Source organism: Budorcas taxicolor, chromosome 20, assembly GCF_023091745.1.
Source record: "Budorcas taxicolor isolate Tak-1 chromosome 20, Takin1.1, whole genome shotgun sequence".
In the NCBI taxonomy this organism is placed as follows: domain Eukaryota; kingdom Metazoa; phylum Chordata; class Mammalia; order Artiodactyla; family Bovidae; genus Budorcas; species Budorcas taxicolor.
Window position 1 is genome coordinate 57,009,180 of NC_068929.1, and position 25,703 is coordinate 57,034,882.

At 37.9% G+C, this 25,703-nt stretch overlaps 1 protein-coding gene across 1 annotated transcript in view; it reads left to right on the forward strand.

Annotated features, from left to right (window-relative positions):
* CDH18 (cadherin 18) overlaps positions 1-25,703 on the forward strand; it is a 417,078-nt gene that overhangs the window by 301,797 nt on the left and 89,578 nt on the right. The window contains exon 6 of the mRNA XM_052659026.1: positions 7,785-8,038. Coding sequence (XP_052514986.1) covers positions 7,785-8,038 — 254 coding nt within the window. The remainder of the gene's footprint in view (positions 1-7,784; positions 8,039-25,703) is intronic.

The window sequence follows — 25,703 nt, forward strand, 5'->3', positions numbered from 1 at the left end:
TTCTAAAGGAGATCAGTCCTGAATATTCATTGGAAGGACTGATGCTGAAGCTGAAACTGAAACTCCAGTACTTCGGCCACCTGATGTGAAGAACTGACTCATTTGAAAAGACCCTGTTGCTGGGAAAGACTAAAAGCAGGAGGAGAAGGGGACAACAGAGGATAAGCTGGTTGGATGGCATAACCAATTCAATGGACATGAGTTTGAGTAAACTCCAGGAGTTGGTGATGGACAGGGAGCCTAGCATGCTTCAGTCCATGGGGTCACAAAGAGGCAGACACAACTGAGTGACTGAACTGAACTGAAAAATCTGTTCCTTGTTAGTCATCAAGTTGAAATGTTATATTATACCCTTTATATGCTAATTAGATTTTAGGCAGACTATCACAGTGCTTAAGAGCAAAGCCTGTAGAGTTCCCACTGCCTGATTTCAAATCCCAAGTATATCACTTATAGGCCCCTGAATAAGTTTCTTGACTTTTATGTACTTTGTTTTCTTCATTTGTAAATGGAAACAGTTGTAACTCACAAGAGTTGTGATCATTAAATTAGTTAATATATGTTAGCTGTTTCGTTCACACATAGGAATTAACTTCATATTTTAAAAATAACATAAAATTTTTCATCCTTCAAGTGTAAACTATAAAATAGCACTTTTCCATACTCTAAACAAAGCTATATTTGAAATTGAGGGAGGCTATTAATCACCCACCATGTACCAGGAATTATGCCAGATAACTAAAATGTGAAGATGAATTAGATAATATTCTCTCTCTTAGAGGAAACTGAGTAGCCATGATACATTGTTATAATACAAGATGTCAAATGTTAATGGTAGGAGTTTATTTAAGTTGTCATAAGCACTCAGATAAAAGAGGGCCAATTTTTCAAAGGTGGAGGACGGTCTGGAAACATTTTCATGGGAGATTTGTTTTAAGCATGCGTGAATACTTCCCATATACTCAGGAAAGTAAATCTGAGTCCCAGTCTTTATATCCAATTGAAGCACCCTTCATATATGGAGATCACAGATAGTTTTGAGCTTTAAAAATGAGGAAATATTATGAATATATAACATGATCTGACCACAATAGTTGTTGCATGAGTCACCTGGAGTTTTCTATGTTTTTTCTGAAATACAGCTTTATGACCCAACAACTAAGAGTTTGTAATACCAAACTTAGAATGAAAACTGGATTACCAACTGTGCTGGGGTGTCTTCTTTCCCAGGTGTGCCAGGGCAGTCACAGAAACTGGAAAACAATTTGTGAGGGACAATTTATAGGCCCTATAAACCCAAGCACTGCCAAATTTCAGACTCCCACATTCCCAGAACTGCAAGAGAATACATTTTTTGCTGTTTTAAATCACCCAGTGTTTACTGTTATGGCAGCCCACAGCAACGAATGCAGTGGCATTTATACAAAAACTAATAAACTAATACAAATATTAAGCAACCTCTTGTCACCTGTTAAAAGATGCTTACTCCTTGGAAGGAAAGTTATAACCAACCTAGATAGCATATTGAGAAGCAGAGACATTACTTTGCCAAAAAAGATCTGATGGTTTTTCCAGTAGTCATGTATGGATGTGAGAGTTGGACTGTGAAGAAAGCTGAACGCCAAAGAATTAATGCTTTTGAACTGTGGTATTGGAGAAGACTCTTGTGAGTTCCCTTGGACTGCAAGGAGAGCCAGCCAGTCCATTCTAAAGGAGATCAGTCCTGGGTGTTCTTTGGAAGGAATGATGCTAAAGCTGAAATTCCAGTACTTTGGCCACCTCATGAGAAGAGTTGACTCATTGGAAAAGACTCTGATGCTGGGAGGGATTTGGGGCAGGAGGAGAAGGGGACGACAGAGGATGAGATGGCTGGATGGCATCACTGACTCAATGGACGTGAGTTTGAGTGAACTCCAGGAGTTGGTGATGGACAGGGAGGCCTGGTGTGCTGCGATTCATCGGATTGCAGAGTCCGGCACGACTGAGTGACTGAGCTGACTGACTGACTGAACTGACTGTCACCTGTAGAACCATTCTAGTAAAACAAAGCATATCACAAGTTGAATTATTCCAGAAATGGTTCAGTGTCAGAAAATCAATTATATTAGTATATCAAGGATATTATGGAGAAGGAAATGGCAACCCACTTCAGTATTCTTACCTAGAGAACTCTGTGGACAGAGGAGCCTGGTGGGCTGCTGTCCTTGGGGTCGCACAGAGTCAGGCACGACTGGAGTGACTTAGTAGCAGCAGCAGAAAGGATATTAATACATATCAAGGATATGCCAATACATATCCTTGTTATAGTTCCTAGTAATCATATATTGCTAGTATATTTGATTACTTATGATTATCATGATTGCATCATATTTAGCATAGCTAGATAAAATACTAAAATTTAAAACATTAAATTTAGCTAGTGACAGTTTCCTGGCATAAGTATATCCTATTTGGTAATTGACACATATGATATTAAAATTATTTTAATTTACTAAATTTGTCAACAATAGTCATCAGTTCAGTTCAATTCAGTTGCTCAGTTGTGTCCAACTCTTTGCAACTCCATGGACTGCAGCATGCCAGCCTTCCCTGTCCTTCACCAGCTCCCAGGCTTGCTCAAACCCATGTCCATCGAGTCAGTGATGCCATCCAATCATCTCATCTTCTGTTGTCCCTTTCTCCTTCTGCTTTCAATCTTTTCCAGCGTCAGGGTCTTTTTCAGTGAGTCAGTTCTTTCCGTCAGGTGGCCAAAGTATTGAAACTTCAGCTTCAGCATCAGTCCTTCCAGTGAATACATTTGTTAACTGTGAGCTTCGATGATGACATAGTTTTGGTTCCTGACTCTAAGAACTTGTACCGCAACTGAGACCAATCCAGGGAATTAAGGCCAAGGCATAAAAAACAAAATGAAAACAGAGTCTGATAGAGTTCCTGGAATATTTCTCCTTAAACATTAAGATTATGTTAGTAAACTCCAGTAGAACACCTTTCCCTTAGACGCATCTGCTTCTCATCTTAAACACTGATAATCCAGACTTACAGTTTTGAAAAGAAAGAAAGAAAAAAGAAACTTGGCATGGGTCTGATATTTTGTCAAATGGGATAAACAGTATGCAAATTATAGGCCCCCCCACCCCCCACCCCAGTATCTTGGCAAGGCAAAATCTAGGAGTAAATAATGGTGAACATTATCAAAGACTGGAGGCTCATCTTTCCAAGAGTTGTCAAGTGGCTCAAAAGGGTTGATTGTTTTAATCTGTACAATTCAGATGTCAGAATCCTGCCCCCTAAAACTGCAGGCATGGGCAGTTGAAATTTTAACATTGTATAGCTGGAAAAGGTTATTTATCATGCTCATAAACAATCTCTGGTTCTATAATTGCCCTAATCAACTTCCTACTATGCCTCACACATATGAATTTGTTCTGTATACTTTTTTTTTTTTTGGTTGCTGTTTTGTTTTATGATAGGAAAAGTGTGTGTTTTGTATACTCTCAGTTAAACATGTTTTTTTTTTTTTGCTTTCTTTGGTATTTTTATAACCTGAGAATGTTTTTAAATTTTTTCCCTTCATCTTTTAATCAAAACTAGGTATTAGATGAATAGATTTCACTGTTCTTGATTTATTGTTTTTGATAGACTACTTTCACATAATAAAAATAAAAATCTTATAACTATGAAAAATGATACCCTTAGACAGAGTTCTAACTAATTTCCTGGGAACAAAAGACTATTAGGAAATTACTGAGTGATCTGCTTATAGTGTGTGAATAATACATACTTGGATGGCATTACCAGGATTTACAGTAAATGGAAAAAATTATAATCCTAATTCTTTGTACACTATTGTATATTCTTTGTTTTAATATAAAACCAAGAATTAACATATTTTATTTTGTATACATAATCTTGCAAAAAAAATCCTCCAAAATTGTAATTTATTTCCAGTTTCTCTAATTTGCAATTTAGCACTGCAGTGTTTTCTTTATAAATGAGCTTACTAAAACTATTTCCATGTGTGTTATTAATTCATCTGCTTCTTAAATTTTGTCCTGATCCAAAATATCCTCTCTTTCCTTAATGACTTGAGATGGGTCCTATCCATCCATCTGCCAGACTTGACAAACAGGTCCTTTAAAATGATTATCTCTTTCTTGGGGTACTTAAATATATATGAGTTAATCATAAACATGAAACCATGTGTTCACATAAAAATCTATACCTTAGCAGTAGGTAGGCCAGTGTTAAGATAAATGACATTTAACTTGCCAGGGGATCTGCTAAAAATGGAAAGAGAGATGCCTGTTGTATTGAATGCACAGCTTGATAATAATATCTGATGGGACAGAGGTGGCTAAAATTATTTCCACAAGTTGCATTGAAAGTCTTTCTGACTATCAGTGAACCTTAGTCATGACAAAGTCTACCAGATGCAGTGGGTTAAGTCTAAAAAATCACATTGCTTTTCGACAAGTAGTAAACCTACCAAGGGTGTTGCTTTCCATGAGCCAAATATCTAGATTCTGACGGCCCCTGCTCCTCTGTGCCAAGGGGACCATATCCATGCACCTAATTCTTGATAGGCAGCAATTGTGTACAATTTTGAGGAGAGGTCATTTAAATTTGGATGAAACTTATTGAATTACTCCAAAATAGATTCTTACTTACTAATGTTAAGGAGAAAGGAGTCAAGGAAAGAAAAGTACAATGAATCTGTGGGTCCAACTAAAAGTCATGCAAGTCCCCAAACAAGATGGATATTAGATACACTGGCAATTCATTTCTAGCTTTAATTCTCTGAGAAGGAAATGTCTCCCACTTGGTGGGTCATAAACTGCAGATCAAGTAGCCTTTCTTTAAAATTCTTGTTTTGTCACTCAGTCATGTCTGATTCTTTGCAACCCCATGGGCTGCAGCATGCCAGGCTTCCCTGTCCTTCACTGTCTCCTGGAGTATGCTCAAACTCATGTCCATTGAGTCGATGATGACAAACTACCATCTCGTTCTCTGTCATCCCCTTCTTCTCCTACCTTCTATCTTTCCCAGCATCAGGGTCTTTTCCGATGAGCTGGCACTTTTCACCAAGTGGCCAACGTATTAGAGCTTCAACATCAGTCCTTCCTTTGGTTTCTCTTCTTTAAAATATATAAATCTAAAATATATAATATTTTGCTGTATATAAATGTATATGTATTATATATTAGGTTCACATTTAAGAATTTGAGTTTTTAACATTTTTAATATTTTATTTTGTCTTATAAACACTTGTAAAATAGTGTTATGACAATGTCTTATCTATCTCCCTGAGAAGTATTATTTGTTCTAGGTTGTTATTATTTTGTTTGGGAGTTCAGTCAGTTCAGTTCAGTCACCCAGTCACGTCCAACTCTTTGTGACCCCATGGACTGCAGCATGTCAGGCTTCCCTGTCCGTCACCAACTCCTTGAGTTTGCTCAAACTCCTGGAGTTTACTCGTGTTGGTCATGTCATCCAGCCATCTGATCCTCTCTTGTCCCTCTCTCCTCCTGACTTAAATCTTTCCCAGCATCAGCGTCTTTTCAAATGAGTCAATTCTTCGCATCAGGTGGCCAAACTATTGGAGCTTCAGCATCAGTCATTTCAATGAATATTCAGGACTGATTTCTTTTAGGATGGATTGGTTGGATCTCTTTGCAGTCCAAGGGACTCTCAAGAGTCTTTTCCAACACCACAGTTCAAAAGCATCCATTCCCTGGCACTCAGCTTTCTTTATGGTCCAACTGTCACCATACATGACTACTAGTAGTCATCCATACAGGACTACTAGAAAAACCATAGCTTTGAGTATTTCGACCTTTGTCAGCAAAGTAAAGTCTCTGCTTTTTAATATGCTGTGTAGTTTTGTCATAGCTTTTCTTCCGAGAATCAAGTGTCTTTTTAAATGGTTGCTTTGCTCCTATACAATCTCCAACCCTGGGTAGGTCAATTTTTCAAGGCAACTCAGAAGAGATAAGGGAAATAATCATCAGTAGGACTGACTTTCTGTTTATAAAATCCCACTAAATGTGCTCTATAGCTTCTCCTTGGGCCTCAGGGTAAATGAAAATATCTGATGTCCACTCTAGGGAATGGTCATTCTCTGATCCTGCCAGGAAAGAAGACTGCAAGATTGAAGCAGACTGCTGCAAAATCAGTTGCAGAAATAGGGGTGGAAAAATAGCCATAGTTTTTTCTCATAGATGTTAATATAGGTACTTCTGCAGGCTCAAAATATAAGGTTGATCTCTGCATTGCCTGCACTAACATCACCATGGAGACTTTCAGCGTGATTAATCCTATAACTAAGCACAGTTTGGATTACAGAACTTGTTATGTCCCTCATGTTTAACACTTTCAAATGTTTCCATCATTACCTATAAAGGTACTTCTTCTTGGAAATACTACCTACTGACACACACACTCTTGTTTCTAAGTCTGCATCCTTATTATTTTCATAATACTTGATGTTCATGTTTAGTTGCTAAGTCATGTCCTACTCTTTGCAACCCCATGGACTGTAGCCCATGAAGATCCTGTGTCCATGGGTTTTTTCAGACAAGAATACTGGAGTAGGTTGCTGTTCATAATGCCTACAATGTCATATATCACTAAGTTTCCAGTGCTATAAATGTGTTTACTATTTTGTATCCTATAATAAACCATATATTCTCTTGGACAAAACACCAAGATTGATCTAGTTCTTCATTATTGTATGTGAAGTCAAATTCATGGCTCCTGATAAATATATTAATAGAAGATACATAAATATTATCTGGATGATTTTTTTAAATAGGAAAAAATAACTAGAAAGATACAGAGAAACTATTAATGCTGATTCAAAGCTAAAAAGATAAATGGTATAAACAAGCAGAATACTACAATTGAAAAAACAAAGTGGATAAAACTATCATAATAAAGGAAATGTAAACCAAAATAAATATATGAAATGGTATTACAAGCAAAAAAAAAGTAAATAATTACAATTAAAACTATAAAAATAAACTTTAGGAGTCTGTATAAAACCTTTTGCTAGAATTTCAAGATAATGTTAATTGAAAGCTTAAACATTTGTCAGATTTTAAAATAAGATATCAAGTTTAAGACCAGCAAGGTAAAAATAAGATGATGATAGATAAAAATCAATGGTATAAGATAGATTAAGTATAAAGCAAACAAACAAAACAGTACTTTTTCAATTTAGCAGATTGGTAGAAAACATTTCCCCATTGGTTCAGGAGCAAAGAATCCACCTGCAGTGCAAAAGATGCAAGTTCCCTCGCTGGGTTGGGGAGATCCCCTGGAGGTGGAAATGGCAACACACTACAGTATGCTTACTGGGACAATCCCATGGACAGAGGAGGCTGGTGGGTTCCAGTCCATGGGGTCACAAAGAGTTGGACACAACTGAGAGACTGAACATCCACACAGCAAATATTTTAAAAAGTTAATGACTTAAGTTCAACAGGAGATAGAAAAAAGTTGCTTGAAGAGATTCCCCCAAAAGCAATATTAGCTTGACTGGGGGAAATATTCTTTTGTCCCTAATTATCATCATATTTATGGCTTTGAAAAATCACTGTTGTTTCAGATTTGAGTTTCCATGATTTCTACTGTAGATATTACTGCTAAGACAAACTTCATAGTTCATGAGTGGATAGATCGACCTAAACGTATCCATGTTTGTTTGTTTCAAAAATGGACAAGGAAATATTTGTTTGAAAAGTGATGGGACTCATAATGTTTGAAATCTTATTTTTTCCCCACAGCCACTGAACTATGAGAAAAAGAAGTCATATACCCTCAACATAGAAGGAGCCAATACACACCTTGATTTTCGCTTTTCTCACTTGGGTCCTTTTAAAGATGCTACCATGCTGAAGATCATTGTTGGGGATGTAGATGAACCACCACTATTTTCCATGCCTTCCTATGTCATGGAAGTCTATGAAAATGCCAAGATCGGGACAGTTGTTGGCACAGTTTTGGCCCAAGATCCTGACAGTGCTAATAGCTTAGTAAGGTATGGTATATACTTTCTCCTTTTAGACATATGAAGATTTTATTGTCTCTGATAATAATTTTAAATGGATAAATAATATTTAAAATGTTTATTTTCCATGTTATTTTCCATTAATGCAATTCAATGATAGTATCATCTATTTCATTAACTGAGTAAATAACAGATGGGTTTCTGTCAAATTTAGCAGACATGTAGCTATCTTTATGAATATATTGGTGACAACACAGATGATTTTTTTTTCATTTGATCATAGATGGGGGCATTATTGACTGGAAAAATTTATAGAGAAATATTTCAGTGCAGATTAGAAACTCTTTTGTACCTTAGTAATAGGGAATATAAATACAGTGAAAAAAAGGTGAGCATTTGGGAATAGCATTCATCTCTGAGTCCTTGTTCTGTCATAATGTGGTAAACCTTTGGGAAATTATCTACTCTTATTTCTAAAAGAAGAACACTAATATATATCTCTCAGAGTTATTATGATTATTTATCAAGCAATGTGCTCTAAGTTCCAAGACAAGTGGCCTGCACCTAATAGCCTCTCAATAAATGCTAACTCGTCCAAGGCAGGTTCAGTTCAGTTCAGTTCAGTTGCTCAGTCATGCTTGACTCTTTGCAACCCCATGGACTGCAGCACACCAGGCTTCCCTGCCCATCACCAGCTCCTGAAACTTAAGGCAAGTTAGAGACTCACCTCTAATGACAGGAAGACCAATGTGAGAATTCTGGTGACTTGATTGACTAGTTGTGTAATCTTATGCAGTCATTTAACCTTGCTAACTCTCAATATCAAGTAAATGGATAAGAAATAATAATATTGCATGAATATGTTGACAGAATTAAATTACATTGACAGAAAGTACTTAACACAGTAAGTGCTCACTAATGTTATTGTGGCATGTCATGCACAGAGATAATTAAAGCTTTCCTTGCATAATCAGAAAGATTTGTGTATCTTAATTATGATAAAAATCAAAGAACTATGTAAATATATAAAACTCTTTAGTTACCTTGTATATATACCCCTGGATAATTCTAAGGCCCTAGAAGGTCTGAAATCCTTAACAAATCTGTCTGCTTTTTCCCATCAAGGCTATATTCTCACTCTCTTTAGTTCTCATCCATTTTAACAAAAGCTAGTATGATAAATAGTCTCCTCAGAATCTATGAAATCTATGTAAAGGGTTTCAATTTCCTGTTTTATAAGAATGATTCTTTTTAAGTTTAAAAGAAATGACCAGAACACTCACGTATGGAGAGAAACAATGTTCAGAGCACAAAGTTATGTATTTAATAATTCTGTTTCATCTGTGAATGTAGAAAAATCACCCTGTTAGTTGATAACCCTTCTGTCACACTGAGAATAAGAACTCAACATTGCTAGAAGCAGGATAGGCAAAGTAAAACAAAATGAATGAACTCAGTTGTGAATGTTGATCTTTAATTAAGGGTTCCAAGCAGAAGTTGATGTGCTTATTTGTTCAACCACAAGAAAACCCACTATGCTTCATCATTCCATAGAAGGCCATATGCATTTCATAAGGAAAATGTGTCTTTAAAACTAACTACATGAAAAGCTAACATCATAAAGTGTGGAAGTGTTACTCGCTTGGTCGTGCCTGACTCTTTGCGACCCCATGGACTGTAGCCCACCAGGCTCCTCTGTCCTTCAGATTCTCCAGGCAAAGCTACTGGACTGAGTTGCTGTTTCCTTCTCCAAGCATTATAAAGGATACTTACAAATCAGTGGTCATTTACCTAAAAGAGCCAACATCTTTTGAGAATAAAACATTTCATGCTGTGAGTTTGATGTGAAAATATTTGATAAAGACGGGTAAGACTTTCTTTTTAAAACTAAAGCTTGATATCAATGATACATTCTGTATTTGTGGTTAAAAGCAGCAGGAGTTATGTGGAATTTAAAGTGATATCTAAAGCACCGTAACATATGCAAATATTACAATATTCTTCATGATAAAGAAATTAAACACACACACACACACACACACACACATACACACACACACAGAGCAGCTTGAAGTCCAGTGGAGAGAGAGAATAAAGATCTAATACAAATGCAGGGAACAAGTGTGCCTGATATCTTCTAGAGGGAATGAGTTGAGGAAGACTGAATTGAGGTTCAAAACCCAGGTTAAGGATTAAACAGGTGAAGGATAGGGAAAATAACTGCGGTTTGTTGTGTACACAAGGAGCTTAGGTTACCTGTGAGGGAATGGCAAATAATGAGGTTGTAAAAAGAAGCTCAAGAGAGATTGTACAAAGGCTTTGCACTAAGCTAACATCTTGGAAATTCATCCTGACAGCAATGTCAGTGGGGGAAAAAGAGAAATCAGAAATGCATAAGTGAGTTTAATAAACACAGTGATAGGAAGATGTACATTTCAAAATAAATAATAATGGATTTTCAAAATGTCAAAATGCTGTGAAGGGAGGAATGTATGTTCCCAAAAGATAGGCCAAAGGAGGAAACATTGAGGTCAGTGACAGACTTTCTCTCAGTGTTGCTTCTGTATATCCCAATAAACAAACAAACAAACAAAAACTGATTCCACATAAGACAGTAGTTATCCAAGGGCAAATTCTCTGCTTTTGTTATTTAGTTACTAGTCATGTCAAATCCAGTTCCTTTGAAACCCCATAGACTATAGCCCACTGGGCTCCTCTGCCAATGGGATTTCCCAGGCAAGAATACTGGAGTATGTTCCATTTCTTTCTCCAGGGGATCTTCCTGACCCAGGGATGGAATCTGTGTCTCCTGCATTGGCAGGCGGATTCTTTACCACTGAGCCACCTGGGAAGCCCCAAAGTACCCCCTACCTGGGGACATTTGACAATGTCTGAAGAAGTGCTTGGTTGTCACAACTGAGGGAGGAATGTTATTCTCATTTTCAGGCAGAGGTCAGGGGTGGTCCTGAACATCTTACCACTCACAAGTGAGTCCCCACAACAAAGAATTTTCTGGTCCAGAATATCAATAGTGCTGAGGTCGAAAAGCCCTCACACAGAATAAACCAAACTGGGTAGTATGCTGGTAAAATTGGGGTGCTAATTATACTCATGGCAAATGTTGAAAAATATTTTGGGGCAATGCATACCCCATATGCATATGTTATGAATGTTTCAACATATGCATTTTATTTAGCAAAAATTATTTATATATAATTGTTCCATTTATAGTACTGTTTGCCTCTGTAGTTGCTCTATATTATTGAAGGCATTTAATTGAACACCAGGTATGTTACACAGATATGCCCAGTTTTTGCTATGTAAAACTGATGGGTATATGTCTCTAAATGCAGATATTGAGAAGCACAGACCCATTAGAATGTACATTTTTCTTTCAGCTTTGTTTTGGTTAGACAACTAAAATGAATCCTTCCGAAGCTGTCTTAAAATAATCAGACTGCATAGCTGGTGTTTGGGGGCATAATTTACATAATATTTGTTCTTGATTTTAATAAAAATGTGTCATTCACATGGGCCTCTAGGTGCTAACAGGGAATAAAAAACAGAAAACATTAACAAATACAAAAGCAATCCTTATTCTTCTACCTTTCCCAGGGACCAAATGTTTGTACTAATTAAGGAAGTGCACACTGAAAAGATGTACCTTGCCTTGTGCCCTGAAATGCAATTAACTCCAACTCTGTAGCATTGATAATGAAAGGGAGTTTTAGCCTTACAGGCATTTGTGAAAAGCTTCCTTACTTGTCTTTTGTATTTTCAATTTGCTAAACTATTAGTAAGATCCTTCAGATTTTTAAGAGCAGACCATGTCCTGCTTTTGTCTCTTTTAACTCAAAACAAGGATGTGCAATTTGCAGCAATATCACCATCAACTCTCTTAAAAATAAAAATCAGAACTGGGCTATTTACCAAAAGTGAAGAAACCTTTGTTTCAAAAGGCTGTGCTCACTTGCTGGTATTTTGCAAAAGGAATTCAGGAATTTCCTCAGTAGCTGCTGACATATCAGCACTCCTATGATGCACAAGAGAATCTAGAGAGCTTTCTGGAAATGTGATCCTGCATCGTGTCACTATTTATTGCTTGCTATCTGTGGGCCAGAGGAACCAGAGATCAAATTGCCAACATCCGCTGGATCATGGAAAAAGCAAGAGAGTTCCAGAAAAACATCTATTTCTGCTTTATTGACCATGCCAAAGCCTTTGATTGTGTGGATCACAATAAACTGTGGAAAATTCTGAAAGAGATGGGAATACCAGATCACCTGACCTGACTCTTGAGAAACCTATATGCAGGTCAGGAAGTAACAGTTAGACCTGGACATGGAACAACAGACTGGTTCCAAATAGGAAAAGGAGTACGTCAAGGCTGTATATTGTCACCCTGCTTATTTAACTTATATGCAGAGTACATCATGAGAAACGCTGGGCTGGAAGAAACACAAGCTGGAATCAAGATTGCTGGGAGAAATATCAATAACCTCTGATATGAGGATGACACCACCTTTATGGCAGAAAGTGAAGAGGAACTAAAAAGCCTCTTGATGAAAGTAAAAGAGGAGAGTGAAAAAGTTGGCTTAAAGCTCAACATTCAGAAAACGAAGATCATGGCATCTGGTCCCATCACTTCATGGGAAATAGATGGGCAAACAGTGGAAATAGTGTCAGACTTCATTTTGGGGGGCTCCAAAATCACTGCAGATGGTGATTGCATCCCTGAAATTAAAAGGCGCTTACTCCTTGGAAGGAAAGTTATGACCAACCTAGATAGCATATTTAAAAGCACAGACATTACTTTGCCAATAAAGGTCTATCTAGTCAAGGCTATGGTTTTTCCAGTAGTCATGTATGGATGTGAGAGTTGGACTGTGAAGAAGGCTGAGCGCCGAAGAATTGATGCATTTGAAAGAGTCCCTTGGACTGCAAGGAGATCCAACCAGTCCATTCTAAAGGAGATCAGCCCTGGGATTTCTTTGGAAGGAATGATGCTAAAGCTGAAACTCCAGTACTTTGGCCACCTCATGTGAAGAACTGACTCATTGGAAAAGACTCTGATGCTGGGAGGGATTGGGGGCAGGAGGAGAAGAGGACGACAGAGGATGAGATGGCTGGATGGCATCACTGACTCGATGGACGTGAGTCTGAGTGAATTCCAGGAGTTGGTGATGGACAGGGAGGCCTGGCGTGCTGCGATTCATGAGGTCGCAAAGAGTCTGACATGACTGAGTGACTGAACTGAACTGAACTGAACTGATCTGTGGGCCAGGGGGTTGTAATAACATGCCCCAAATTTTTGTAACAAACCTAATGAGGCTGCAGTATTAGTCCCATTCTATAGTCAAGGTGCAGACGGGAATTTTGGCCAATTTTACACAGTGATACAGTGGCAGATCTAGAATTTAAATTCAGTTTTGCTTCACTAATAAAACCCCTGTTTTTTTTAAAGCCTCACACTGCTTCTCATGTGTTTCAAATAATAACAGTGTAAACTGCATTAAAGAAGTCAAATGTCATGTAGTTGGAAATGAATATTTTATGTTCAGATGTGTTTCATACTCTGGAGAAAAGAGATGCTGAAAAGAGTTCCATTTCTAACTCTAGCATCTCATGAAAATTTTAATTTTAGAGTTTCTCCATATTGTAAAATCAAAGACGTATAATTTTATTTACTGCAATGTAAAGAAAATTACTAAAGTCCTCAATCAATGATTCTTATCCAGTGAAGAGCTTTAGTGTGAATTTGTATGAGTAAATCTGCCCTTTTCTACTCTGATTTATAATCTGAATTTATCTATATATTTACTTATTGGTAATATTTTAATATTTTCTTTGCATAATAACTTTAAGCCATCAGAAGGAAATATTAAATATCTTGTGTAATTGTTTTAAATGCTTAGCATAACATTATTTAGGAAACAATAGCCAATTTATATGCTAAAATAAGAAATAAAATTGTGATCAGGTTTGGAAACAGCTGCCAAATTAAAAAAATTTTTCTAAAATATCCTTAGGAAAAGAATAGTTGAAGAGCATTAGGAGTGTTTACTTAGTTGATTTTGAGTTTAATTTTAGCCTCAGAGAACAAATGCTTCAAGTATGTTCACTGCATTCTTATTATGGTGCTTAATTTCTTATACTTTCCTGAGATTTTCATATAGCTTATGATGAGACAGCAGTTAGAAATACCTCTTAAAATTAACAAGAAAAAAAAAGAGAGAGGTTTCAAAATGATGACAAGGTCATATAGCAAACTTGAAAAAGAAAGTAAACATTTGATTAAAATTTTTGAATATAGGACTCAAACTTCTGAAAAGAAGGCAAGAATACTCAGAAAATATGTTCCAAAATGTAGTCATATTAAACTGAGTTTTTATTCTATAGATCAAATCAGTCAATATTATAATTAAGCCTTTAATAGAAAGTCTTAATATACCCTCATAAAAGCTGTCATAGTTTTCTGATACAAAGGAGATAACTCATTAAGGATATTTCATGCAAACTGAGTGCGGATAGAAAGCATGCTTCCATTAAGACTGCAGGTGTTTGTCTTAGACTCCTGTTTTGTGATTCAACAAATTACGTACAGCCAAGTTGGTACATTTAGAGAGACCAATAACTTTACTATTAAGTGACATGTGACTATGGCATTTGCAAATGTAAAGGGACCTAAAGATGTCCAAGACAAATCTGTTCTTACAGAGATGAAAGATCGTAGACTAATATGGCTGAAAATTCAGTGCTCAGTCACAAAACTGACAACTCATAGAGACTGGATAAAATGTGATCTCTTCTACCATGCTTCAATAAAGACACAGAAGGTCTCTGAACATTTTTAAATGTGGGGCTCAGATTTACCAAAGAGTTGAACTTCCTGATGTTCAAGCTGGTTTTAGAAAAGGCAGAGGAACCAGAGATCAAATTACCAACAACCGCTGGATCATGGAAAAAGCAAGAGAGTTCCAGAAAAACATCTATCTCTGCTTTATTGACTATGCCAAAGCCTTTGACTGTGTGGGTCACAATAAACTGTGGAAAATTCTGAAAGAGATGGGAATACCAGATCACCTGACCTGCCTCTTGAGAAACCTATATGCAGGTCAGGAAGTAACAGTTAGAACTGGACATGGAACAACAGACTGGTTTCAAATAGGAAAAGGAATACGTCAAGGCTGTATATTGTCACTCTGCTTATTTAACTTCTATGCAGAGTACATCATGAGAAATGCAGGACTGGAAAAAGTGCAAGCTGGAATCAAGATTGCCGGGAGAAATATCAATAACCTCAGATATGCAGATGACACCACCCTTATGGCAGAAAGTGAAGAGGAACTCAAAAGCCTCTTAATGAAAGTGAAAGAGGAGAATGAAAAAGTAGGCTTAAAGCTCAACATTCAGAAAATGAAGATCATGGCATCCAGTCCCATCACTTCATGGGAAATAGATGGGCAAACAGTGGAAACAGTGTCAGACTTTATTTTTTTGGACTCCAAAATCACTGCAAATGGTGACTGCATCCCTGAAATTAAAAGATGCTTACTCCTTGGAAGGAAAGTTATGACCAACCTAGATAGCATATTCAAAAGCAGAGCATTACTTTTCTGACTAAGGTCCGTCTAGTCAAGGCTATGGTTTTTCCAGTAGTCATGTATGGATGTGAGAGTTGGACTGTGAAGAAGGCTGAGTGCTGAAGAATTGATGCTTTTGAACTGTGGTTTTGGGGAAGACTCTTGAGAGTCCCTTGGACTGCAAAGAGATCCAACCAGTCCATTCTGAAAGAGATCAGCCCTGGGTGTTCTTTGGAAGGAATGATGCTAAAGCTGAAACTCCAGTGCTTTGGCCACCTCATGAGAAGAGTTGACTCATTGGAAGAGACTCTGATGCTGGGAGGGATTGGGGGCAGGAGGAGAAGGGGATGACAGAGGATGAGATGGCTGGATGGCATCACTGACTGGATGCACGTGAATCTGAGTGAACTGCGGGAGTTGGTGATGGACAGGGAGGCCTGGCGTGCTGCGATTCATGGGGTCGCAAAGAGTCAGACATAACTGAGCGACTGAACTGAACTGAACTGAACTTAGCATGTGGTGTTAACCACTCTTGATCAGGGTCCTGACACCAAAAGGAGAATCTGAGTTCTGGTTGGGCATGTACAATTAATTTAGTTCTGGAATGAATATCTAAATCCTTGCTTAGTGATGTCTATTAGTCTACTGACTGGAGACTAAAACATTGAAATAACTTTCATGTGAATTTTACAAAGAAAGAAGACAATGCTTAAAATGGTGCCAGAGCATTTCCAGAACTCAAGATTACTGGAATTTTTAAAATCTTAGTTACTTAAAGGCATAACTAACAGATGGAAACTTATTTTTTGTGCAGAGATTTCACTTCTTTAGGTGCTGTTGTTGTGTTGGATCAAGGTTTCAGTACAGGAAGTTAAAAAGCTTTCTAAAATATCTATATGCTATATGTGCTGCCCATTTTATTAAGCACAGTACATTATCAAGTGACAAATGATCCCTATGTTCTATTTTTTCTTTTGGAAAGATTATTTTCTGGATGCATGACTTGTGGAATAAATTGCATCCCCAAAGTGAGCCAAGGGAATCTTAACTTTTTTTTTAATGAATCTGAGCTATACTGCAGATGTGTGACTTTTTGTTAAATTAAAGATGAGGCCAAGCTGCTGTAATATCCTACAGGGTGTATATTGATTATACTTTATCCCGCCTATTGATCATGGTCAGTAAAACTTATGAAAACAGGTGTTTGGGAGGCAAGATCTCAAGTATATTAGCTTCACCACTCACATTCTATATGTACAAGTATCAGAAGTATGACAATGGAAAGGCATCTTCTATTATTTTATCCAACTAATGTTTCTTCAAATATATCACTGTAAAAATAGATTTCCATATACAAGTTTTAAATTAATTTTTATGGTGAAATAGATAGACTGTAATAAAAATAATAAGTGCCTCTGAGGACTGAAATTTTGTTACTGAAGTAAAAAATAACTTTTCTAATGTACTTTAACGTGATTAATAATTATTTTGAATGGTTGGAGAAGGCAATGGCAACCCACTCCAGTGTTCTTGCCTGGAGAATCCCAGGGATGGGGGAGCCTGGTGGGCTGCCATCTATGGGGTCGCACAGAGTCGGACACAACTGAGTGTCTTCACTTCACTTCACTTTCATGCCTATAGGTAGCTTCTGTTGAAGAAAATTCTTTGAGATTGACTGCATCCTATGGCCAAAACTTGTTTGCGATTTGTTTGCCCAGAAATTCTAACAATAAAATTTTATCATATTTCAATGCAATGCACTTTCTTTCCACTTTGCTCATCACATTAAAATGTATTTACTAGAAATATGAAGGTGCATATATTGAATGGCAGAAACAGAGAGTAGCTGTAGGAATAAAAATGATAATCTAGGTTTATAAACACATAGAAGTTTGCAAGTGTTAAATCAACCCATTTCTCAGCCAACATGAAATTAGACATGGATTGAATATGGAATTGAACAGTTAAAGTACTATAAAGAACTACTGGACAAATCTGAGATAGCACAAACTTAATTGCCCTTCCTCTGATCTATAGCCAGGGGGTCACCAATCCCTCAGAGGCAACATCTAGTTGATCATTGATCATATAACTTCCTAAGTAGCACTTAGCATAAAGATCATTCTGATACCCAGTTCATGAAGGATACAGTGAACTTATAGTGGTGGTTGAGTTATAATGTGATTTGGAGAAGGAAATGGCAACCCACTCCAGTATGCTTGCCTGGAGAATCCCATGGACAGAGGAGCCTGGGAGACTATAGTCTATGGCATCACAAGAGTTGGACATGACTGAGTGACTAAGCACACACATACAATCATCATATCAAGCTTCCCAGATGGCGCTAACGGTAAAGAACTCTCCTGCCAACACAGGAGACATAAGAAACACAGGTTCAATCCCTGGGTCAGGAAGATCCTCTGAAAGAGGGAATTGCAACCCACTCAATTATTCTTGCCTGGAGAATCCCCTCGGCAGAGAAGCCTGGAGGGCTACAGTCCATAGGGTTGCAAAAAGTCAACAGGACTAAAGTGACTTAGCATGCACACATGCAATCATATCAGAGTAGCCCTTGAAACTGCCTAAACATTTCCTCCCTAACTAACTTCCGAATAAACAGCCAAGCTAACTGTTTTTGTTACATATACCTGTGGATTTGCCCAAAGTGTCAGCTAGATGTACCACAAACTGCATTTTTCTTAGATTCAAACTGAAGTCTAAAAAATGTGAGTGATAAAAACAATCATAACTGTATTACACCTTAAAATTAGTTCCAGAACTATAAGCTAAGTAAAATACTGTAAAAAGTGTACATTTGTCCTTTTCGACAGTGTTTAGATATCCCTCAATGAAAGAGAGGTGTAAACTAAGCACAAGCTGTGAAAAATAAAGTCTATTCTGGAATTATTCTGACAAATTTCAAACATAATATTGGGAATATGTATAAAGGATAATATTAGGAATCTGTGTCTCTGACATTGACAGGTAATGGCAAGCAGATTCTTGACCACTGAGCCACCTGGGAAGCTTGTTCATTCTCTTAGCACTGCTCAGTGCCATTTTAACACATATGCTAGATCTATTTTAGGAACAAATTTCCATAAAATTCACATTTACATTGTGCATGAATTGAGGCCAGAATCTGCAGCTTGTTAAGCACTGAGGAAAAGGATGTAGAAGATGTACCTCTATGATATCTGAAAATGGGCCTCCCAGGTGGCCTTAGTGGTCAAGAATCTGCCTGCCAATGTGGGAGACACGAAGATGTGGATTTGATCCATGGGTCAGGAAGATCCCCTGGATACTGCTGCTGCTACTGCTAAGTCACTTCAGTCATGTCCGACTCTGTGCAACCCCATAGATGGGAGCACACCAGGCTCCTCTGTCCCTGGGATTCTCCAGGCAAGAACACTAGAGTGGGTTGCCATTTCCTTCTTCAATGCATGAAAGTGAAAAGTGAAAGTGAAATCGCTCAGTCGTGTCCGACTCTTAGCGACCCTATGGACTGCAGCGTACCAGGCTCCTCTCCCCTTGGGATTCTTCAGGCAAGAGTACTGGAGTGGGGTGCCATTGCCTTCCCCTGGATAAGGAAATGGCAACTACTCCAGTATTCTTGCCTGGAAAATACTATGGGACAAAAGAGCCTGGAGGCTACAGTACATGGGGTTGCAAGACTGGGACATGACTGAATGACTAAATCACCACTATATCTGAAAATTGGGAAATTTGTTTTGGGTAAATCCCCTTGTCAGTTTTCTCAACTCTTTATTTATCTTCAGGAACCAACCTATGCAGAAATGTACTGTGAGATGAATTTTCCCCACCAACCACCTCTAATCTCTCTCTTAAGCATTCTCTGATCAGTTTATTTGATACTGTTGAATCAATATTCATTCCTTACCAAAGAACATTTTGTTTTTAAAGTAACTACTTAGTTCTAGTGTAACACTGTGTAAAGTAAAAGTGAAAGTTACTCAGTTGTGTCTGACTCTTTGCAACTCCATGGACCTTGGAATTCTCGAGGCCAGAATACTGGAGTGGGTAACCTTTCCCTATCTTCTCAACCCAGGGATCAAACCTAGGTCTCCCACATAGCAGGTGGATTCTTTATCAGCTGAGATACAAGGAAACCCCAAGAACACTGGAGTGGGTAGCTATCCCTTCTCCAGATATCTTCCTTTCCGAGGAATCAAACTGGGGTCTCCTGCACTGCAGGCAGATTCTTTACCACCTGAGCTATCAGTTCAGTTCAGTTGCTGAGTCGTGTCCAACTCTTTGCGACCCCATGAATCACAGCACGCCAGGCCTCCCTCTCCATCACCAGCTCCCGCAGTTCACTCAGATTCACGTCCATCGAGTCGGTGATGCCATCCAGCCATCTCATCCTCTGTCGTCCCCTTCTCCTCCTGCCCCAAATCCCTCCCAGCATCAGAGTCTTTTCCAATGAGTCAACTCTTTGCATGAGGTGGCCAAAGTACTGGAGTTTCAGCTTTAGCATCATTCCTTCCAAAGAAATCCCAGCGCTGATCTCCTTCAGAATGGACTGGTTGGATCTCCTTGCAGTCCAAGGGACTCTCAAGAGTCTTCTCCAACACCACAGTTCAAAAGCATCAATTCTTCGGTGCTCTGCCTTCTTCACAATCCAACTCTCACATCCACACATGACTACCGGAAAAACCATAGCCTTGACTTGACAGACCTTATTTGGCAAAGTAATGTCTCTGCTTTTGAATATGCTATCTAGGTTGGTCATAACTTTTCTTCCAAGGAGTAAGCATCTTTTAATTTCATGGCTGCAGTCACCATCTGCAGTGATTTTGGAGCCCAAAAAAATGAAGTCTGACACTGTTTCCACTATTTTCCCATCTATTTGCCATGCAGTGATGGGACCAGATGCCATGATCTTCGTTTTCTGAATGTTGAGCTTTAAGCCAACTTTTTCACTCTCCACTTTCACTTTCATCAAGAGGCTTTTTAGTTCCTCTTCACTCTCTGCCATAAGGGTGGTATCATCTGCATATCTGAGGTTATTGATATTTCTCCTGGCAATCTTGATTCCAGCTTGTGTTTCTTCCAGCCCAGTGTTTCTCATGATGTACTCTGCATAGAAGTTAAATAAGCAGGGTGACAATATACAGCCTTGACGAACTCCTTTTCCTATTTGGAACCAGCCTATTTTTCCATGTCCAGTTCTAACTGTTGCTTCCTGACCTGCATACAGATTTCTCAAGAGGCAGGTCAGGTGATCTGGTATTCCCATCTCTTTCAGAATTTTCCACAGTTTATTGTGATCCACACAATCAAAAGCTTTGGCATAGTCGAAATAGATGTTTTTCTGGAACTTTCTTGCTTTTTCCATGATCCAGTGGTTGTTGGCAATTTGATTTCTGGTTCCTCTGCCTTTTCTAAAACTAGCTTGAACATCAGGAATTTCATGGTTCACATATTGCTGAAGCCTGGCTTGGAAAATTTTGAGCATTACTTTACTAGTGTGTGAGATGAGTGCAATTGTGCAGTAGTTTGAGCATTCTTTGGCATTGCCTTTCTTTGGGATTGGAATGAAAACTGACCTTTTCCAGTCCTGTGGCCACTGCTGAGTCTTCCAAATTTGCTGGCATATTGAGTGCAGCACTTTCACAGCATCATCTTTCAGGATTTGAAAGAGCTCTACTGGAATTCCATCACCTCCACTAGCTTTGCTCGTAGTGATGCTTTCAAGGCCCACTTGACTTCACATTCCAGGATGTCTGGCTCTAGGTGAGTGATCACACCATCGTGATTATCCATGTTGTGAAGATCCTTTTTGTACAGTTCTTCTGTGTATTCCTGCCATCTCTTCTTAATATCTTCTGCTTCTGTTAGGTCCATACAATTTCTGTCCTTTATTGAGCCCATCTTTGCATGAAATTTTCCCTTGGTATCTCTAATTTTCTTGAAGAGATCTCTAGTCTTTCCCATTCTGTTGTTTTCCTCTATTTCTTTGCATTGATTGCTGAAGAAGGCTTTTTATCTCTTCTTGCTTTTCTTTGGAACTCTGCATTCATAAGCTTATATCTTTCCTTTTCTCCATGGCTTTTCGCTTCTCTTCTTTTCACAGCTATTTGTAAGGCCTCCCCAGACAGCCGTTTTGCTTTTTCTCATTTCTTTTCCATGGGGATGGTCTTGATCCCTGTCTCCTGTACAATGTCACGAACCTCATTCCGTAGTTCGTCAGGCACTCTATCTATCAGATCTAGTCCCTTAAATCTATTTCTCACTTCCACTGTATAATCATAAGGGATTTGATTGAGGTCATACCTGAATGGTCTAGCAGTTTTCCCTGTTTTCTTCAATTTGAGTCTGAATTTGGTAATAAGTAGTTCATGATCTGAGCCACAGTCAGCTCCTGGTCTTGTTTTTGTTGACTGTATAGAGCTTCTCCATCTTTTGCTGCAGAGAATATAATCAGTCTGATTTCTGTGTTGACCATCTGGTGATGTCCATGTGTAGAGTTTTCTGAGCTATCAGGGAAGCAAAAAAATCTCAATATTCTAATCCGTCAGGTTTTATGAAAGTGAAAGTGTTCGTTACTCAGTCACATCCGACTGTTTTAGGGACCCGAGTCACTTCTTAATTTTAAATGACTAACATTGAATGATTTCACTCATAACACTCCAAAATAATTTTGCATAGTTCTTTTCTGTCACATTTCTGTTTTCCCTTTTCTGACTTTTTATCATTATGGCTGGGTAGAAATACAAGGGTAGTTAAGCGGAACTCTTCAGTTCTACTTGAGTCAAAATTCAACTGCAACCCCATGAATAAGATTCTTTGACTCCAAGCTGTTCTAGTCTGTATGTTGTACATTTCCAAGAGAATTAGGTCACATAGAAAACCAAGAGGTAAATACCATAAGTCTGGGACTCATGCCTCGTATTAAACCTACCGTTTAAACGTAGGTTAGCTATTTTTTTTTTTAATTTCAGATAAAAATGTATTTATTCTAAGTGTTTAACCACTATTTCTAGCACGTATTGTTAGTAAGCTCTGTGTGAAGAGCCTAAAAGAGAGGAGATTGTTCTGATAAAGGGACTACATATTTTCAGAGTCTTGGTTCAGCTTATGAGCAGAAGAAAACCCATTTTCTTCCAGACTGACAGTTGTAAAATGATCAGATTTCTAAAATGGGGCTTGTCCTGCTATATTTCATAGAGGTGTATTGATAACAATGCAATCTGAACTTTGCTGATAGTTGCTGCAGGAAACGTTGAGGTTGAATAATATTTTCAATTTCAGGTCCAACTTTCAAATCCAGTAGCTGTTGTTCTTAAAGTAACCCAAAATGGAAAATTTCCTAAAGACAGGTTACTTTAGATGATGTAATAACCAGATTGCAAACTGATTACATTTTAAGGATGTTATTCTTTTCATGTGACAAGATTGCTCACATCTCCTTAGCAATTCAGCTTTCATCCTCACTCATCCTTGACATCAGGCCTCTGGGGAAGGATATTATGAGAAGATATTTTTGTGATATGAACTTAAGTCAAAGAAGGTAAATCAGTGTCAACATGCCATGGCCTAATGCTTTGGGAAAACCCAGTGATATCTCTCTTAACCACTTTTCTATGGAGTCTGGATCTAATGTTTCTTGCAATCAGATTTCTTTTATACCTTTATCTTTTCGTGTTTAAATTGATTTTGCATGTTGAATTTCCTTTAAGTAACAGAATTGCTATTAGAACCATCAATGCCCAAAATGGTCAATTCCTTGTCTTGATCAAAAAGTTTCAAGTGATTTATTCTGTTATTTTCTGATGTTATTTTCACTTAGTGAGCTCCTAGATTTCTTGGGATGTTCTATAGCCTGGATCTCTGTGGTACTGTCTTCTACCATGTTTGTCCATAGGTTTTTATGATGTTTATACCTTAGCAATATGCTTTAGGTACCCTGTTAAAAGAGTATGCCTATGCTATGTTTCCCTCAAGATGGTGGACGAGGAGGCTGGGGACACAGAGAGGATGGAAGTCAGCATGGAGTTGCCGCAGACCCCTCAGCAACTGGCATCTGTGATGCATTAAGCCTCATCAGTCTAGACTGGATTTACTTAAAACAGTACATAATGGTACAGGAGTCCAGCTGGAATCATGTTGCAAACTCTTCAAGATACATTAGATTTCTCTGGGCAAGACTTTGAGTTTTGCAAGATAGTAGATAGATGACCGGATAAGGCAATGGCACCCCACTCCAGTACTCTTGCCTGGAAAATCCCATGGATGGAGGAGCCTGGTGAGCTGCAGTTCATGGGGTCGCTAAGAGTCAGACATGACTGAGCGATTTCACTTTCACTTTTCACTTTCATGCATTGGAGAAGAAAATGGCAACCCACTGCAATGTTCTTGCCTAGAGAATCCCAGGGATGGGGAAGCCTGGTGGGCTGCCATCTGTGGGGTCACATAGAGTCGGACATGACTGAAGCGACTTTGCAGCATGCTAGGCATGGGTTGTATTTCAATTATACTCTGTTCTAGAAAGCATGACAGAGTTTGTAATATTTCCATTACCACAATCACCTATCTTTTGAGATTTTCTTAATGTTAAAATCGAAAGAGTTTCTCTGTTACTTTCAATAGAAATCCCTATTTTTGTGGCCTGGAACCTAGTCTGTTCACCTTCTCATGAATTTCATCTTTTTAGATATCACCCTCATTACAATTTGTCATTCTTTTCAGCAAAGATGGTACTTAATATTTCCTGTATCAGAAAAGATTAATTTTTGAACCCTCTTCTCGGATGACATAAGACACCATTTTTTATATCTTCACTTCAGGTAATGGTATCCAATAAACTGTCAAGACTCATGGGCTTCATGTATTTACATTCAATAGACTTTTGAATCCACTGCAGTAATACTTCCATGCTTTCAAATTTTATTGAAATTACTCTTTTCAAGTTAACCAGGGATGTCCATCCTGCAAAATCAAGTTCAGCCTTTATATTCCAATTTAACTTCTTGTAGAAGTGGACAGGTCATCTGTCCACTTAGAACCCTCCTTTCTAAGAGTGCATCCTTACTCTCCCAGTTTTCCTTCTCTCCAGGGCTGTTCTTTCTCTTACACCTTCTCCTATTCAAAGACTGGACTCCTTTGGACTCAAAAGTCTGGGGATTTTACTGCTCAGTCTTTCACTTCCTGTTTTCCTTACAGTTCTCTCCCAGATGAGACTGTTCCTATTACCTTACATTTAGACTGATCTATTTTCTGTTTATTCAGAAAGCGTATTTGAACTCTACAACCATTTCTAATTTTCTAGTTTTTATTCTACATTTATTTTTTTGGCATCTCAGACATAACATTGCAAAATCATTGATTGCTGCCACTCTTTTTTTTCTCAAAGGGAATTTTTTCCCCTAACTCTTTATCCAGTGCCATGAACAGGCTTATCAAATACATGCTGGGTCAAATACAAAGAAACAACACAAAAATTGAGTCATTTGTAATTTCTTCTTTATACTGATACCACTCCAACAGAAACCTGTATAGTTTGTAGCCAGCTTATAGCACTATTTCATGTATTGTTCCATTTCCTTCTATTGTTTCACACTTGTCCATGATGACATCATTTCTTTTCTGAATTTTGTTAAAATATTCTACAGTCTGATTCAAAGTAACCACTATAATTTTTCCAGAATCTAAGTAAATCTATGTCCTTTGTTTAGAATATTTTCCCATTTCTTTCATTAAAAAAAAAAAAATTAAAGGCAATGTTAATCATGTGCTACAGGGCTTGCTTGTCCTATGCCCTAGCCATCCACTTCATTCATTCTGCCAGCTACATTAAAGCATCTATTTGTTTTTCAACCAAGTCAAGCTTTTACTTCATTTGGATCTTTGACTTTAGTCTGTTATATCCAAGTATTTTTCCCCTGGTACTTTTCACATAGTAGTTCATTTTTTTTCTCTTCAGGTGTTGATGAACTGTCACTTAAGCTAACATGGATATGAGAGGGAAGATGTATTAGAGGTTTAAGGAGAAAAGAAAACATTCTCTCCTTAAATCTATTTAGGAATAGTTTGGAACATTTCGAGAATATATGATGATTGTTGACTATATTTTGTATTCACATTTATGT